General features: G+C 37.7%; 1 protein-coding gene across 1 annotated transcript in view; it reads left to right on the forward strand.

Annotated features, from left to right (window-relative positions):
* Window positions 1–14,494, forward strand: part of SMARCA1 (SWI/SNF related, matrix associated, actin dependent regulator of chromatin, subfamily a, member 1) — a 34,038-nt gene extending 19,544 nt beyond the window's left edge. The window contains exons 17-24 of the mRNA XM_035323859.1: window positions 108–218; window positions 417–530; window positions 1,248–1,370; window positions 2,857–2,989; window positions 3,945–4,063; window positions 4,280–4,492; window positions 9,306–9,416; window positions 10,100–14,494. Of these exons, the coding sequence (XP_035179750.1) occupies window positions 108–218; window positions 417–530; window positions 1,248–1,370; window positions 2,857–2,989; window positions 3,945–4,063; window positions 4,280–4,492; window positions 9,306–9,416; window positions 10,100–10,171 (996 nt within the window). The 3' untranslated portion in view covers window positions 10,172–14,494. The remainder of the gene's footprint in view (window positions 1–107; window positions 219–416; window positions 531–1,247; window positions 1,371–2,856; window positions 2,990–3,944; window positions 4,064–4,279; window positions 4,493–9,305; window positions 9,417–10,099) is intronic.
* Window positions 14,495–18,043: the final 3,549 nt, after the last annotated feature.

The following is an 18,043-nucleotide window of genomic DNA, read 5'->3' on the forward strand; positions in this document are numbered from 1 at the left end:
TAGCGTGAAAAAAATACTTGTTTGGCAGCACCACACTAGTCATTACGTTGTGACTTGAGAAAAGTATACGGTTACTTTAATACATTGTTCTTCAATTCTGTGTGTAGCTGAGCATGATGGAATGGATAGAGCCTCCAAAACGAGAGCGCAAAGCCAATTATGCAGTTGATGCTTATTTCAGAGAAGCCCTACGTGTTAGTGAACCAAAAGTCCCAAAGGTAAGATGTTGGCAGCAATGGTCTTTATGTTGTGTTTTTGCTCTTCTGCTCTCCCATGTTTCATCCCCTACTCTCACCCTATTCTGGTAATAGAATTAATGTACTTGTAAAGTGATACACTGTCAATACTGATTTATGGCAGCTTAAATGCATGGAAGTCAAACTTACATTATGTTAATATACCCATGTATTTTGAAGGCTCCACGACCTCCAAAACAGCCAAATATTCAGGATTTCCAATTTTTTCCACCACGATTATTTGAACTTCTGGAAAAAGAAATTCTATATTACCGTAAGACTATAGGATATAAGGTAATGTTTTTTTTTCCCCCTTCAAATAAGTGAAGTGTATTTGTATTCCTCTTTGCAGATTGCTTCAAGCTTAATGATAGCTAAATACAATCAATGAGTCTACATGAAATAAGATATCTTTTTGGTCTTATTTTGTTCCAAATTGAAGGAAAATGGCTTAAAACCTCTGTTCTCTTTCTTATGTTCCACTGTGAAACAGAAAAAGCTGTCTATAATTTCTTCCTTCATTTAAAAAAAAAAAATCTTATCTGTGTAGCATTGTGTGTCTTGTGGAGGGTTCCTCACAACAAAACTGAGTGTAAAAAGTGAAGATGGTTTTGATGGTTTGTGTACTTTTCCTCAAAAAAAAAAAATGTAAGTTAAGGTGAGAACCATTTTTTTACTAATATAAGATGACCTTATATTAGTGACTTAATGACAATATTTAATCCATCACCTTATCTTGAAGGATAATGTTTTTCAATTTTGCAATACTTTTGTATAAAAATATTTGGGTAATCTTTTAAAGATATTTTTGTTACGGTTTCATTTCTTTAGAGTAGCCCAGGGCTGGGATGCTTTTTGTTTTGTTTTGTTCTGTGACAACAAATGTTTAGTAGGTGCAGGCTATGTCATTCCTGTGAAATTTAACATGTGCTTCTAGGTTGTAAAGCAAGGTTCATGGAAAAGTGTCTTTAACATTGCAGCAGTATTGCTTACTGATACCTCTGATCTTAGGTACCCAGGAACCCTGACCTCCCGAATGCAGCCCAGGTACAAAAAGAAGAACAAAAGAAGATAGATGATTCTATGCCTCTGACTCCTGAAGAAACTGAAGAGAAAGAAAAGCTACTAACACAGGTAAAATGATAGGTCAAGTATTTCACTGCGTATTTTTTACTAATATGTAAATGTGTAGTACTAATGATGCATGTCATGAATGTATGCACAGGAAAGCTACATCAACGTTATAGAGATGTAAGCACACAAGATGTAATGATTTTGCCTTGTTTTTGGGTCCAGACCCCTTTCCTGTCCTTGAGTAAGTTTGTCTTAGTCAGCTACTGTTCTTTGAATGTCTGCAATGTTTCCGAGGCCTAGACTTGTATAGTGAATCCACTACCCAGCAATGTGAGTAGAAATCTAGTCAGTGGCTTTCTTGTATGTGCATTTGTCTTCTGAGTTAATCAGAGAAGGCCGGCCTCCATCACTATATGGTTCTTACACAGCTGTGTAAGGTGGCATGTCACCTCCATTAATTCTGTCCCAGTTTGGTTTGGCATGTTCCTTTTCTACTGGGACTGTCTCCATGTCACTGGCTAGTTTATTGACTTCTTGGGACTGTTACCCTGCTGCCTAGGCTCATTAAAAGCTAATTGTTCAGGAGAAAGATGTGTCTTGAAGTACTGAGATTTTCTGGATTCAGGAAATTTTCTCAAGGAAGCAGGCTAGTGTTCCTAGTCCTGCAAAGTCCCAATTTGACTATTAACCTCACCTGTTTATAGCAGAGGACAGAGCTTTTGTTGGTATGCATGTTGTTTGATGTCTAAAAATAAATATGCATGTCTGATGTCTATAAATAAATATTTGTGTATGTTGAACTTGTAAAGATGCAATCTAATTGAGAAGTCATCTTACTCAGATGGAGAACTGGCAAAGTTCCTTGTAGATGTGACTTTTGTTGTTTTTTTCTTGATGTTTTCTCCTTTCACTGTCTTTAAAATGTAGTGCCATGTTCTTGGGTCATGTTTCCATGCATTGCATCTCACTTAACTGTTGTTCAGTTCTGGATTAATTTTTTCAGCACACAAACTTCCTCTTTGATGGTGCTATGGAGTTTCCATTTGATTGCATCTTTTTGGACTAGAGATTGTTTCTTGATATATTTAAGCTTTCATCCAGCTGTTTGTTTGGTTCAAGGTTTGTACATGTACTAAGTAGCAGCTATTGCTTTAGATACTTGAACTATTTGAAGAACTTGTAAATACATTTGTACTGGAGCTTCCTGTATTCCAAAGACTTTTTGTTGCTTAAATGAAATTACAGTAACCTGTCGGTGAGACTTTCTTTAGAGAAATAATTCATAAAAGATTTAAAAAGGAGGCAAAGTAAAAAGCTCTTACTAATGCATGTGGAGTCATGCAAAAAAATAACTCTTTAGACTTCTAATGACTCAGTAATAAGCCTTGAATAATAGAAGTTATGGAAATCCTCAAAGACCATTAACCACTCTAATTATGTGACATTGCAGAGGCATTGGCAATGGTAGCAAATGATACATAAGAAATTTTTGCAAAATGTTTCCTTTCTACTTAGTAATAGCTTCCTGATCTCTTGGTGCTTACAGGGTTTTACAAACTGGAATAAAAGGGATTTTAATCAGTTTATTAAAGCTAATGAGAAATACGGTCGTGATGATATAGATAATATTGCCCGTGAAGTGGAAGGAAAGTCACCCGAGGAGGTCATTGAGTATTCAGGTTTGTATATATTTCAAAATACATTTCTTAGTCGTGTCGAATAGCCATTGTTTTTGCGACGTGTTCTACAAAATGTAGAATTTGGATGTGTATAGGAAGACTATTGTAGTTCTCCCCAGCAGATTTGAAATTGTTAAAGGTTAGGTTTGCAGCATAAATGTGTCCTGAGCATCCTTTTTCCTCAGCTGAAATTTAGAACACGTTGTAGTTGATTTACATTGACACGGTGGTCTTGTAGAGTCATGAAGTTGCATTATAGTGCCAACATAATTCTTTATAGGTTTATATACTGTTCTAGCTAGTGTGCTGTGTCTTTGTCTTTGGTATTTGCACAACACCTTTTAATTTGTTCAGAATTCTTCCCGTTTCATCCTTACGTTTATCCTTTATATGACATCCTTACGTCATCCTTTATAAAATGTACCCTTGCAATGTTTTGCATGTTAGCTTAAAAAAAGAACAGCTCATCAAGAGCTCCCTATAAAGTGCTGAATTTACATCTTTTAATCAACCCAAAGAATCAGGAGAAGCCACACGTTGCTATCTTTTGTATGAGTTGTATACTAGGTAGTTCCTGTTGACTTTAGAGATAGCAAGTAAAAATTGACATATGGATAAGAATGGTGAAACAGGTTAGCAGCATTAAACCATGGTTATAACTAACTGCCTTTAAAAGTAATTTTTTCCCAGTTTTACTGAACTCCAGCTATTTATATTGGTTATAAACTGTCCTACAATTGTTACTAAGCTGTTGCTTGTAGTTAACTTACAGACAGTGAATGAAGGTCTGTCTGTGCAAGCTTTCTTTGCTAGCACAGTAAAAGGGAAAGTATTACTGAATCTTTAAGGTTTTGTGGATCTACAAACTGCATTACATCTTCATACTGGAGTGCTTTAGTTGACTAAAGGTGAAACAGTAAAGGAAAAGATCTTATTTTACAAATTTTGTTTTTAGCTGTTTTCTGGGAACGTTGCAACGAACTACAGGACATTGAGAGGATTATGGCTCAAATTGAACGAGGAGAGGCAAGAATTCAACGGAGAATCAGTATCAAGAAAGCCCTTGATGCCAAAGTAATCACTGCAGATTTTTTTATTTTTATTTTTTATAGTGACTGCTTCTTGCTAACTCTGTGGTTACAGGTAGATGTAATCTCTTACATCCCTTCGGAAAGGGAACAGTTGGGGATGGGAATTCTATTTTTATGTATCAGTAATCCACATGAATATGTAATAAATCCATGATGTAGCACTGTATGTTTAATATCAATATTTTTGCTTTGCATTCAGATTGCAAGGTATAAAGCACCTTTCCATCAGTTGCGTATTCAGTATGGAACAAACAAAGGGAAAAATTACACAGAAGAAGAAGACAGATTTCTGATATGCATGTTACACAAGATGGGCTTTGACAAAGAAAACGTGTACGAAGAACTACGGCAGTGTGTGCGCAATGCTCCTCAGTTCAGATTTGACTGGTTTATCAAATCTAGAACTGCAATGGTAGGTATCAGTTACATGGACCAAGTAGGTATCTGAAGAATTTTGTTCCTTTTTAAGCACTATCACATAATTTGGATTTGCACCAAAATACTGGAAAGTAGGAAATAAGTGCTGAAAAAATAATTTTGGCTTTCATTCTCAAAAATAATTTCGGCTTTCAGTCTCATTCCTTATTTTTAATAAAACTACCTATTCCCTTAGTACAACAAACAACACAGCGCAGCTGAAACAAACAGATTAGAAAACTCGCCAAGCTGAGGTTGTGTTACTCAAAGGGATTAATGCAGAAGTACACTAGCCTTACAAATGTTACTTTTATTGCAAACTGAAAATGTTAACAATTTCCTAGAACGTGACTGCTCTTCAGAATTTTTGGACTATATTAAAGGCTCAAAACATCTGAATTATATACTTGGAGGAAAGAACAGCATTTCTAATATTCCTACTTAATTTCTAAAAGCATGAGAAAATTTTCAGAGATTCATGTGAGTTAATCATTGAAGCTATTGGTTTAAAATGAACTTTGTAATTTTGGATAAGGATTATCATATTTAAGTGCTTTTTTTACTTATTTTTCTGCACATTTTGTTTATACTCATAAAAATAAGTTGGCTAGATAGTAAGTGGACTAGTACTCTGAATTTTAGCTGTATTTTTTCCTTTTTCTGGAGAGCAGAGGCATTCTTTTTTTAATTTAGATATTAAGTAACAGAACATAATACTAATGGGAATGTTGGTGGCTGCAAATAATGACCTATGTAGGCACAAGTGAGTATGGGGTGCTTTCATGGAAACTGTTAGCTCAGCTCTGGAATATTTGGTCAAATTTACCTGATTAAGTTCCTTCTTACAGATAAAAGGTACAACCTTATTTAAAGACCACGTGTATTTTATAAGGGGAACATGTACTTCCCAATTTTTCTTACAATCTGGAGTAATCTAATCTTACTCACTTTCAAAGAGTAAGAGAAGAAACACCTATTTTTTGGTTTGACTGAACACAAAACCATATGTGCAGGGCTGACACAAAATACCGGAGCACCCTGTCCCTTACACAATTCTCACAGCTACTTCCCATTGCCTTGTAAGCTTCTAAATAAATGATAAGTTGTGGTCACGTAACTTCCATGCCATTTTGTATATAAATCTGCATTTTTGGATAGTTCAGTAGCTGCAGAGCCACTGGGCATTACTTTTCACTCGTTGTTTCCCAACCTTAGGATATGTTCATAAAATGTTCTTAGTGAAAAATAATTGAAGATTTTTCTTGCTGAAATGTCTGTTTGAATAGATACTAGATTTAAAATTGTGACCATAAAAACCTCTCCAATATTAACTTTAGTTACTTTTAAGTTGACTTTGAAGGAATCTGCTTAAGGAAATAATATAAATTAGTACTAGAAATTAAAAATATAGCTCAACATTTAAGATTAGTTGATGTTTTAAAGTCAGAGGTAGACTTAAATCTTCTAAGTCTTCTTTCAGATTATGTTGCTTTAAAAAAATCTTTTTAAAGGAGAAAGGAATCATTTTTCTAACATGTAGAACCCTGTTCTGTGGTATCTAATGCTAAAATGGAGAGACTGGCTGGAAATACAGTGAATTTTGGCTTATATTTTCTCAAAATTCTACTTGTTAATACTATTTTTCTACTGTTATGTAGCTGAAATAATGCTATGAAAATACGAAGATAAAGTAATCTTTCATTTCATGCATCCATTAGTTTTCTTAATTGTAATAAATGGCCATGATATGTATGGTTGAAACTGCCAGTAACTGATATACTTTATGCATACAAATACCATGGTATTTGTGGGGAGAATTCATTTCTGTGCGTCTGTTTTGCACTAGCTTGATGCTTTTTATGATGGAAAGTGTTGGAAAGTCATTTGATTCCGGGAATAACGTACTAAGTATAAATAGTATTAACCCTTTATAAAGGGTTATATAGTAAGTCAGTGAACGTGGATAAAACACCTTCTTAGAACACTGAAGTTCATGTGACCTCAAAATTACCTTTTATTACATTCAAACTCACGAAACAGGATAGGAAGGGCAGTGTAATTCTGACACGTACTTGTTACTGGGCTCTCAGACTTTGTGTTCAACTAACCACTAGATGTCTCTTGAATTCCGTATAAGTAGCTTATTTATCTTCCATCTTCTTATTTCAGTTTCTTTTCCTTCTGAAGGTTCCTCTTTCGAAAACAAAGATTCTGCTTCAGTGATTTATTCCATAAACAGTTTTTTAACCCAAAATGTAAATTTTCAGAGCTTGAGAGTGCCTAAAACTATGTTTTTTTTTTAAAAAAAAAAGCAAAGCACAAAAGCTTTATTTTATTGTTTAGTAATTATTCTTTTATTTCTGTCCATGCAGAAAGAATGCAGAATATCATGGCAGTAGTGAATCACGTATCTGTTTTCTGGGCATAATTGTTGTATGTTCTTTTACCTTTCTGTAACCCTCACCAGTGTAAGAAACGATTATGTAAATACAGGAACATACGGGCCTGTTGACAGAGCTTCAGACTTCTGCTTTCTCTATCAAGCCAACATCTCTTGCCTTCGGTCATGCAGAAGGTGATGGTTCAGTGCTCCCATCTTATTTATTGCAATACTAGTCTTTATAACTATGAAGTGGAGAGCAAAGTACATCTCATCTCTTTCAATCCTAAGGAGAAAAATATCAGCCATACTGAATGAAATTGCAACTCTAAAGGTGCAGGGCATTTTAAACTTGAAATGTATTTTTATAGCACTGAAATGAGATGGATCAGTCCAGGATCAATCCATACAGAAATTTCAGGAGTTCAGGGCAGAATTTATAATGCAGATTCTCTTTGTGATAGGAGGTGTAGCAGAAACCTGTGTGCATACCACATGCTACTGTCAACTGCTTCTGTGATTCTCCTGAGAAAGTTGTTTTTGAGTCTGTCTGCGTGTTCTGGAGTAGCAGTCTGGAAGGACTAAATGTCAACCTGAACACTTGGATGTAGTAAACATATGCATCTGAGCAAGCTTTTTTTTTTTTTTCCTTGCAAATAAGAGGATTTTTCTCAGTGCTGTAGGCAAATGTCTGGAGGTTATTTCTTGGCACATTTCTGATAATTGTTTGTCTTGAATTTAACACCAAGTAATTTCTCTTACCCTCAGGAAAGTTGAACTGCTTGCTTTTGTGGAACAGATTGTCATCAGTCTCTACCTACAGCTCCTTTGTCTTTGAGTGTAACATGCACAAATTCAAATGATGGAAAATGCTTCTGACATACTGGCAATCATTTTTCTGCTTCTGCCTCTTCAATCATCTCTATTGATTTGTGAAGTGTTTGGGGACAGATCTCTGTTCTCTGTTTGGGGATGCAATACATTTTGGGATGGCTTGCACCCAAGTTTTCTCAGACTTTATCTGAATGCTGTTTGCATGAAATTTGAGGGGTTTTATTGGTTGACATGAGAATATGTATGGTTGTGTTTGTGGTGGGGCGTTTGGCGTTACTTTTACGTGGATGTGGCAGAAATGACTGTAAAACTACATGCATGGGACTGGAACCTTTCCAGCAGGGAGTTGTAAAGAAAAAATTCCGGAATTTTTATCTTTGCTTGTAAGAAAGGTGGAAGGATTCTGAGTTCATTCCGGATTACGCAGCTTTCATCCAAGGCCTTGCAGCCCCATTTGTAGAGGAATCTGTGGCACCTTGAGAATTTAAGGAAAACTGTTAGTCTTAGGACATGAACTTCTCCAGGATGAGTCATATGCTTGTCTGTTTCAGAACGATCAGGATCAAGAAAGCATGCATGATGGCTGAAGCAGTATGCAGGTTACAGATGCTAAGGAAACAGAGACTAATTTCTGGGCAAAAAGGTCACCTGTTCACTTCATGGTGAATAGACCAGTTGTAGGTTGAGCTTTATGCTACTAGGTAATTTTCTGGTAGCTTATGGTTCACATTTTTTTTTTCACTGAGTTTAATAGCTAAGATGCTCTTTTCCAGCTTTTTTTCATCAGAATAAACCTTCCTGCCTTGTGCTAGAAAGAGAAGGCCATGGAATTGTCGTTTTCAACATACTTAATAATAACAATAGAAATAATTACATATTCTGTATTTGGTAAGAGATCTATTTTTCCAGATGGGATACAACAATCAAATGATTTCTACTACCAAGCCCACTGTTATTAACTACAGTGGAAGTATTGTGACAGTTGTACTGGAAATATTTTTAATGTAAAAATGACATTTTTGTCATTTAATCTTGACCATTTTCAGATGACTTGGAAGTCTTAATGCTTAAAAGCATTTAAGGCCTCCTACCTTTTGGGTGCTTTTTGACTGAAGGTACATAAAACAGTGAGTTCAAGGCTTAAAACTGGATAGATTTTTGCCAGTTTAGAGCTCTAAAGTGTCTTACCTCATCACAAAGCTCTGTGTGCCACCGCAAAATATCGCTGAAGATAGCTTTGATTTCTTCCTGCTTTAAAGATGTGCCTGAAGACCCCTCTTCCTAAAATCTGGCATAGTATGCTGGCAGCAGTATATTATTTGCTTCACATAAACATGATGAAAGATCGCATCAGTCTTTAGGAACATCAGCTTGGAAGATATAGGCAGTCCTGAAAACTGTCAGGAAGCCGAATATTTCAGTAAATATCTTACCTTTCTCTCCTTATAGCAAAGGTTGCACTAAGGTAAAGACGGATGTGCAATAACAAAGTTCATCTTACCAGTCTGGGTATGGAACACTATCCAAGATTTTTCTTTGTAAATGAGAGAGTTTGTATGATGCATTTAAAAATTGTTGTTTTCTGTTTCCTCAGGAGTTTCAGAGACGCTGTAATACTCTGATATCATTAATAGAAAAAGAGAATATGGAAATTGAGGAAAAAGAACGAGCTGAAAAGAAGAAAAGAGGATCAAAAGTCACATCGGTATGTTGAGCAGCCCTTTATTTCCAGAGGGGCAGAATTCAATTATCGTTTTGTTAGGAAATGAAAAAGAAGAAAATAGTAACTGATTGTTTAAATAAACCATTAGTCGAGAGATTAAACAAATATCTGTCTATTCACAGCTCTCCTAGGTTCTATGCAGGTGTTCCCAATTCATAATATTTTGGGTCCTTACTTATTTTTTTGAGAAGAGGCTTTAGTGTAAGTAGCTGAGGCACTTTTAAAGAAAGCATAGCTCTTCTTCCTGCCTACATGTTTACATGATATGTTGACTTCAATCTCAAATTGTTGTAACTCCACTACCTACTAGTTTCTGGAGGAAGAAGTAAGAAGTGCTCCTTTGTTTTAAAGATTTGTCACTTTTACAACAGCAAAACTATAAATAAATCAAGGTCCTGATCTTCTCGTCCCATTCATGGTGTGCATAGTACTTGTACTGTTGAGACCACGTAATGCAGAACATCAAGAAAGCAAAAAGGGAAGCAGAATTCAGTGTCTAAATCTGGGATTTTTGTTTACCCTTCTGTTAACTCCTACAAAACTGAATTAAAAAATAGAGTGCATGAATGTTACTTATCTTTTAAAATAGTTAATGTACTTAAAAACATTGTGGTATGATGCCACCATTTGCTGGAATCAATTTTTTTTTTTCTTTTCCTTTTTAGTCACAGAAGAGAAAAGCAGATTTGGCTACTGAGAACTCCGGAAAAAAAGATGCTAAGAAAGTGAAGTCGTGAACTCGCAAAATGAATGCTAAATATAAAACTGCCTCTTTCTTGTCTTCATCTACAAGTATTAATTGCCAACTTCTTTGTATTCATGGTACTTGCTCACAAATCCTTTAGTTCAATTTAGCAAATTTTGTATATTTACAATGTCTTTCATTACCTAGAATGTGTAGCTTTATATTTTATGCATTCCAGTATTTTTGTGTACTGTATTTTTGTGAATTTCATGTCTCCTGCAAAATTCACTGTCCTTGGTTTTTTAAGCTTATGCTGAAGTTTTAGCTTTTATATGTTTTATATGCTGCTGCTTTGAAAGGAAGCCTAGATTCTATAGCTGTATTATTGTTGTTTCATATTTTAAATTTATATGGCTGTGGGAAAATAAACTGAATTAAAATTATTTGAAGAGAAATGTACTTCACCTTTGTTCCCCCACCCCCCCATCCCTTTTCTGCATAGCTACACCTAGAGTGAATGTTAAGGTTTGTATAATTGTGCCTTCATCATCGATCAGATTTTCTTCAGAGTATATAGATAGGATCAGGAGCATGCCAAAACAAAAAATCTAATTAGACTGACATCCTTGTTTGCTGTCAGCATTAAATTGACATTTTTCTCAGAAATACTCAGAAGGAAAGCCAGCAGATACTTACATTTTTTTCCTTATTATCATCGGTTTCTGTTGGGCTGCATATATGCTTAAACACAAGGCGAGGTGTTGTTGGGAATGACCTCTAGATGAAACTTTTTATTCGCCTAATGAACTGAAGTAGTCGATTAATAGCTTCTTTTTTTAAGTAGCAAACAAAGTTCATCATCTGGTTGGTAGGCTGCTCAGATATGCTGCCTTGTGCTAAAAGATCTCTGCTCTAATTATCTCTGCTAACTTTCTGCTTTTACCTTTGATTCCAAATGTCAGTCAGAAGCAATGGGGATATGTTATGGAGTGCTCCTTTTTAGTGTTTCTATTTTAATGAAGGGATGAAAGTGTTGGATGTACCGTTTTTTTTGACTTTGCGAGCATGGCAGGTTCATAGTTTCTGTTCACCTTGGAGTCTCTGCCTTTCCCAGATCAGTAGAACAGTGACTGTGACATCTAATGTTTTACTTTAATCTTCTGTCTCTGATCTGGTGTTTAGTATGGACTTTGCCACAGCGAGGCTTGCCCTTATAATGTCAAGTCTAGATTAATGCAGTGTGCTTTACATGGGACTTTCCTTGAAGACGACTTGTAAATTTCTACTAGTACAGTCTGCTTCCTTCTTGAGTGGTTTGAGGTGATAAAATTGCTTTGTATTTCATGCTTGTGTTGGCTACCTTTCTCTGAATTTTGTAAAACTTTCGGCTTTCATAAAATATTCTTGAGTTTCATAAAACTTCTCTTGAATTCTAGGACACACTTCTGTCCACATTGTTTCGTGTCAATTAAAATCTATTGGAATGGCTCTGAAGTGTTCTGGGATTAATCTCTATAAGCTTGATGAGTAATTTCTAGATTTCCTTGATAGTCTGCATTTAAGGTTTTGTGCAAAATGAGTGTGATGGCTTGGCCTGGCATCTTGAAGGATTACTAATTGGATTTTGTATTTTGGTGTAGAGCTTTTGTTTGGGGACCAAGTCATTAATTATTTGTACTGGGATTTTATTTGTAAGGCTTGTAGATTAAAAATAAAAAGGTGATTATCTGTTGAGATTCATCTGAGTTGAGAGGTATGCCTAATGATGATGATGGGGCACATCTTTCAGACAGGAGGCTAGTGATGGGTGTCAGTATGCTTTTAAATGAGTATGCACCCCAGGTGGGATAGCGTGAACTCGGAAAAGGCTGTCTTTTCAAGTAATATTTTTGGTATCAGAGTAGTCAACATCCTCTTTGTTTATCCTTGGCAGAAGGACATCTGGTCTAATCATGGTCTGTAAAATGGCTATGCAGCTACGTCTATATAGTCACAAATCTCTGGAGCATTGCTACTAATAGAGGAAGATGCCTTATTTACAATTACTTCTCCTCTCCTATGTCACTTGGTAACTTTATGATCTGAAGTTATAAAAACAAGTAAAAAGGAGGAGGGAAATAAATACTGGAAGAGCCAAATGAATTTTTATTTAATTACATTGGCTACATCTAGACCTTATTCCATTGCTACTCTTTAGAATAATCAAGTGAACTTTTTAATGCCTTAAGTATTAAAATGTGTATTCTGATTTCCTGTTTATTGCAGATTAGCTTTGTTTCACTTGCATGTTCTTGTGTATCTGTTTTTTTGTATTATTTGCAAAGTATATCTACACTTAAAATGGTAATATCTCAACTTGTTCTTTTATGCAGATTTGGTTTTTGTTACCACTTGAGTTATATTCACTTTTCTTCCCCAGTGACATGGTATGCTAGCTACGTAGCAAAAGATCATGCAGTCGTTCTTCCAGATATTATCCTCTTGATCAGACACCTCTGAAGAATGATAGATACTCCCAGGAACTATCTGTTATCTCTTACAGTCTGTAGTTCCTAGTTAAACTAAATGTGCTGTTGAACACAGTCCTTGAGAGCACTTGTGTAGTATATACTAGTTCCTCAGCAGATTGAGTCTTCCCATCCATCATGTCCCACCGTGATAACTAAAGAAAATTGCTAACAGCTGCTGGTCAGGATTAAAGTAAAATGGATCTTTCTTTTCTGTTTTCGTTCTTCGTGTTGCACATATCCACATAGTATGTGCCTAGCAGAATCCAAATGATATGCTGCTGTGACTCAAAATGAGATGGACTGAAATAAAGGAATCTTCTTACTTTTAACTAAATTTTTCTTAGATGAGGAATACTGCTAAGAAACTTGTAAGCACTGAATGTAATGTCATAGGAGGAACTTCTGAAAAGTCCGAACCTTCAGGCAATTTGATAGTAGCTAAAGAAATATGATATAAAAGGTCTTAAAATAACTTGTCTCCTTTGGAGTACACAACTACAATTTGATTATGATAGCATTGGGGTTGAAGAAAGAAAGTAGTGCAGCAGTCTAGCACTTCTCATGGTGCACGTAACATCCTGGGAAAGGTCACAATGGTTCTTGTGTTCTTTTTCTTTTAGTTATTTTCAAGTTATCAACACTTTATTTTTGAGTGGTGATAAAAGTTACACAGCTGGCCATCTTCATTGTACTTAATTTCAAATTATTATAATGACCTAAAGAAAAAATGAAGTTTTCTACCTGCTGGTAACAGAAGCCATCTTTAGATACCATTTGAGCAAGTAGCATTGCTATACTGAAATATTAACTAAGATTCTATTTCTTGTCAATTGGCCTTGCTTCTTGGATTTAGTGCTATTTTCTCTTTGAGAACGTAAGCGAGGGGTACAGTGTATGGGAGCTAAGGAGAATGTCTGAATGCCTGATGAAAGTAACTTGTTACGTGCTTCCAGCTGTGTGCTGCCCAGTCCGCAGTCAATCCACAGGCTCTTTCTGTGCATGCCTCTTCCCCACGTTCATTGGAGGTGTTAAGTATGTTTAGTGATCACAAATTAATGCCAGAGCTATTAAAAAACAACCAACAACATGCTGTGCAGGCCTTACAGCTTGAAAAAGCACGCTGAATTTTGCAGCCAGCAGCAGCCTGTGAATATGACATGACAAATGTTTGGTGCAGGCATTGGCATTTGCGGTGATGCTGGAAGGAGCTGATCACTGTACTTCTGGTCTGGTTGAGATACTCAAGTTTGGTATTCAGTACCTTCTCTGTCAGTTTAGTCCATGTACTTAGCTTCAAGCATGTATGTAAAATGCTTTGGTGGATCACAGTCATAATGGTTGATATATTTTTTCTGGAAGTTAAAATTGAACTTTTGCATATTTTGAAATGTAGCGTATTGTTTTAATTGCATTTGCATGATATCCATCCTTTCATAATAGCCTTAATAGGAGTAAGATTTACTGCCTTCAAGTCTACATTGTGTTGTTGAAAGTTAACTTCTGAACTCTTTAAAAACTACATTTGTTTCTTAAGTTGTACATATATAAAAACTGATATGAACCTTATGTCTTCTGGTAACTATACTTCTGGTACGAATTGGCCCACGTACTTGGATACTGTTCAGCGTAGCTGGATTTGTTTGTATTGCTCTTGTACCTCTCATAGCTTTCAGGCTATGGTAGCTGAATATAAGGGGTGTGTGTGGCTGTTCCTCATCTGCTTTCAAACTTTCTCATCTCCTGTGATCTTAAATAAAATACTAGTAGTGCCTGTATTTTTGTGACGGCCTTACCTGTGTTGTCTCTTGATATGATACAATGTATGTTGATGCTTTATTAAAGTATATTACTGTTTTTTTCCCATACCTGTGGTGTGTTACTAAAATAAAATGGTGGGGACCAAGGAATTTCATCACTGCAGCTGTTGGTCACTAGTAGTAGATGTGGCTACAAGAACTATAGTGCTTCAGGTAGCTCTGCTTAGTGCCTGGCTGATGATGATCCCGTAGCTAGATCCTGCTTCTTACATATTCTTTGTGTCTGTTCTGGTCTGCAAGCACTGAAGTTTACTGTTTCCAAGATTTTTGTATGGAAACAGTGCCTGCCAACTCTTCTGGAGAAGCTACTCTGTTCAAAGATCGGAACTTGTAATGGCAACAGCCATCCTGTCTGCAGAGCTACTTGGTAGTTCTGCCTGTTGGAGGACTTGAAAAATGTAGGGCAGCTCTGTACCACCAAGTGGGCTGAAGTCTGGAGAGAAATACTAAGGGTTGTAATAAAGCTAATGTTAATAAACAAAGATTTCTGAAGTCAGTCCTGAAGAGATCACAGAATCATCTAGGTTGGAAGAGACCTCCAAGATCACAGAGTCCAACCTCTGACCTAACACTAACAAGTCCTCCACTAAACCATATCCCTAAGCTCTACATCTAAACGTCTTTTAAAGACCTCCAGGGATGGTGACTCAACCACTTCCCTGGGCAGCCCATTCCAATGTCTAACAACCCTTTCAGTAAAGAAGTTCTTCCTAAGATCCAACCTAAACCTCCCCTGGCACAACTTTAGCCCATTCCCCCTTGTCCTGTCACCAGGCACGTGGGAGAACAGGCCAACCCCCACCTCGCTACAGCCTCCTTTCAGGTACCTGTAGAGTGCAATAAGGTCGCCCCTGAGCCTCCTCTCCTCCAGGCTAAACAGTCCCAGCTCCCTCAGCCACTCTTCATAAGACTTGTTTTCCAGACCCCTCACCAGCTTCGTAGCTCTTCTCTGGACTCGCTCGAGCACCTCCATGTCCTTCTTGTAGCGAGGGGCCCAAAACTGAACGCAGTACTCGAGGTGCGGCCTCACCAGAGCCGAGTACAGGGGGACAATCACTTCCTTGGACCTGCTGGCCATGCTGTTTCTTATGCAAGCCAGGATGCTGTTGGCCTTCTTGGCCATCTGTGCACACTGCTGGCTCATATTCAGCCGACTGTCAACCACATGTCACACCCCACTAATGCAGCTGTTTTGTGACCTGTGCTTGTACAGGAATTATGCAAACACTTGGCTTTGGGCACAGGGAATGCCTACAGGAGGAGCCCCACATAAGCAGGGGAGCCAGAGTAACTCAATGTCTTGCTTGGGGTGCATTCGTACACTTAGCTGGCTAACTGCAGAGCATTGCTCTCTGGTTATATCTCTTCCTTGGGGGACTTTACATCCACTACAGCAAACAAATTACCTGGAAAAGAGCACAGTAGAACTGAGACTTGTGACAAGGGGCAACTCTTGCTGCTAGCTTAGAAAGAGCCATTAGTGCAGAGGCGTCTGGCGGTGGTGGCATAGGGTCATTGGTGCTGTGGGCATTGAGGGGCTGGGGAGGTCAGACTACAGACACTTCTACAGGGAACAGACCTTTTGGCTTCTACAGGGCAGTTTCTTGCATGTAGGAAGCAGCATGAAAAGTCACCTTCATTTATCTTCTCCGTTAATTAGTTGGATACTGCTGAAGGCCACAAAGTCTTAAAATCTGCTCAGGATATTGGTAACTAGCCTTAATTGTGTGTTGTCTTTCTCCAACTTAAAGGTAGGCCTTCCTTCTGAGACTGCTTTGTGGTAAAGGTTGGCAGCCCAGTAAGTCTCCTACTTCTTTCCTTAGAAGTTTTGCTTTCATGTTTTCTCAAAATGGCCTGAAATTCCAGTTATGTAGGTTCTTATCTCTTTGGTGGTTTGGGGTGGGATGGGGTTTTACCTTTTATTTTGTGATTTCTACTTAGGAAAATAAAAAAGGCTCGACTGCTGAGTATTAGAAATTATGACAGTAACCCTAAGCATCATAGTCCTTCAACTAATAAAACTGCAACTGAGATTTTACACAAATCATGCCAACTGATGCACTCGGGTGGCTTCTGAATTTCATGGAGCTTTTACAAAATTCCAAGGGCATACCCATGGTGTAAGCGGTCAGTGCCTGCTTCCAAAGAAAATTAACACATTGCTTTGTTCAGGTACCAACTTGATTATAGTTCAAGGTTTCTGAAGATATTTACTGTCACAAGAATTTAATCCTCATTTGCCTTGAGGAACGGGTTATAAAACTCTTTTATCTTATAGTAAATAGTAAGTAACTATATTGGTAAAACATAAACGTCCTTTTCATATTTATTATGTATCACTAGCTGTATCCATTATATACATATGGATAGAACTTGAACTTGCTAATTGCTCTTTTTTTTTTTTTTTTTTTTTTTTTTTTCCTGAAATATCTGTTCATTGACTACCGCTTTTTAAACTGAACGCCTTATGTGGTAGTAGGCACAATGAGATCAGAGAAAAATAGTTGATTTTCACCTCTTTGTTGATACTGAGTCTTTTATTTAGTCAGAACCCCCCAGTGCCTCCATGTGCCCCATCACAAGGGAGGTCATTGCCTGTCTGATCCTCTCCCGTGCCCTGTAGCTGCCTGGTTTGAGCATCTCTGGGTGCTACAGACCCATCTCAGAGCTGCTTGTAGATCTGTTATCCCTCCAGACCCGGGGTTTGGGCAGCCAAACTGTGACTTCTTTTAAACATTGGAGGTTTGTTTTTGGGCAGTGGGGCGGTCAAGTCCCTGTAACCAACAGAGTTGCACAAATGTGTGAGATGCCCTTAAGATAAATGCAGCTCTTGGTTGAGAAGCTTTTGCATCCAGGCCTTATTTCAAATCCTGCTGGGCCAGCTGACATCGTGGATATTTTCACGAGGAGGCTCCTTGGAAACCTGTCCAGATTAACAGATTGGGTGTCTTGGCATGACTCCTGGTTATCATGCAAAGGCTGCTCCCGCAGAAGGCTCCTCTGCTAGCATTTGAAACACCGAGGGAAAAGGCTGGAGCTTCAAAACAACTGCCTGTGCCAGGCTAGGGCAAGAGCTGTGTTGGGAAACTGTGCAATCATCTGGAGATTGATGGCTAAATCTATCTATTTTTATTGGTAATAAACTGGAATTTAAAGGAAAACCACTGTAATTTGCTGCTGAGTGAGTGGAGTTGTCTCTGAAGCCGCTGGAGCAGTGTGTTTGGTTTCAGGACCGTGTAGTTTGCAAAAACAGTGTTAGACTTCTCTGTTCTGCTTTTCTTGTTTAGACCCCAGGTGATGTTGGTGGAGCTGAAAGGAGGAACTGTGAGGATGGAGCTGCTCTGTTCCCTTGTGGGTGAGGCTGGTGCCATGGCTGTGCTGAGATGCTCCTGCCCGGATTTCTATCTCAGTAAAGCTGTAGTCTAGCCATCTCCTCCCATTTTGCCACTCCTTGCCAAAAGTAGCTGCAAAGTGCTTGGCTAAATGGCTAGGGATCACATGAGGGAGGGCTTGCATAGCCCTTCCTGCCCCAAGACTGTGGAAGTTTAACTTGAAAAGGTCTCGGCCAGAGTTTGAGCTGTCAGTTCCCATGGATGC

The sequence above is a fragment of the Oxyura jamaicensis genome, chromosome 4 (assembly GCF_011077185.1).
Source record: "Oxyura jamaicensis isolate SHBP4307 breed ruddy duck chromosome 4, BPBGC_Ojam_1.0, whole genome shotgun sequence".
In the NCBI taxonomy this organism is placed as follows: domain Eukaryota; kingdom Metazoa; phylum Chordata; class Aves; order Anseriformes; family Anatidae; genus Oxyura; species Oxyura jamaicensis.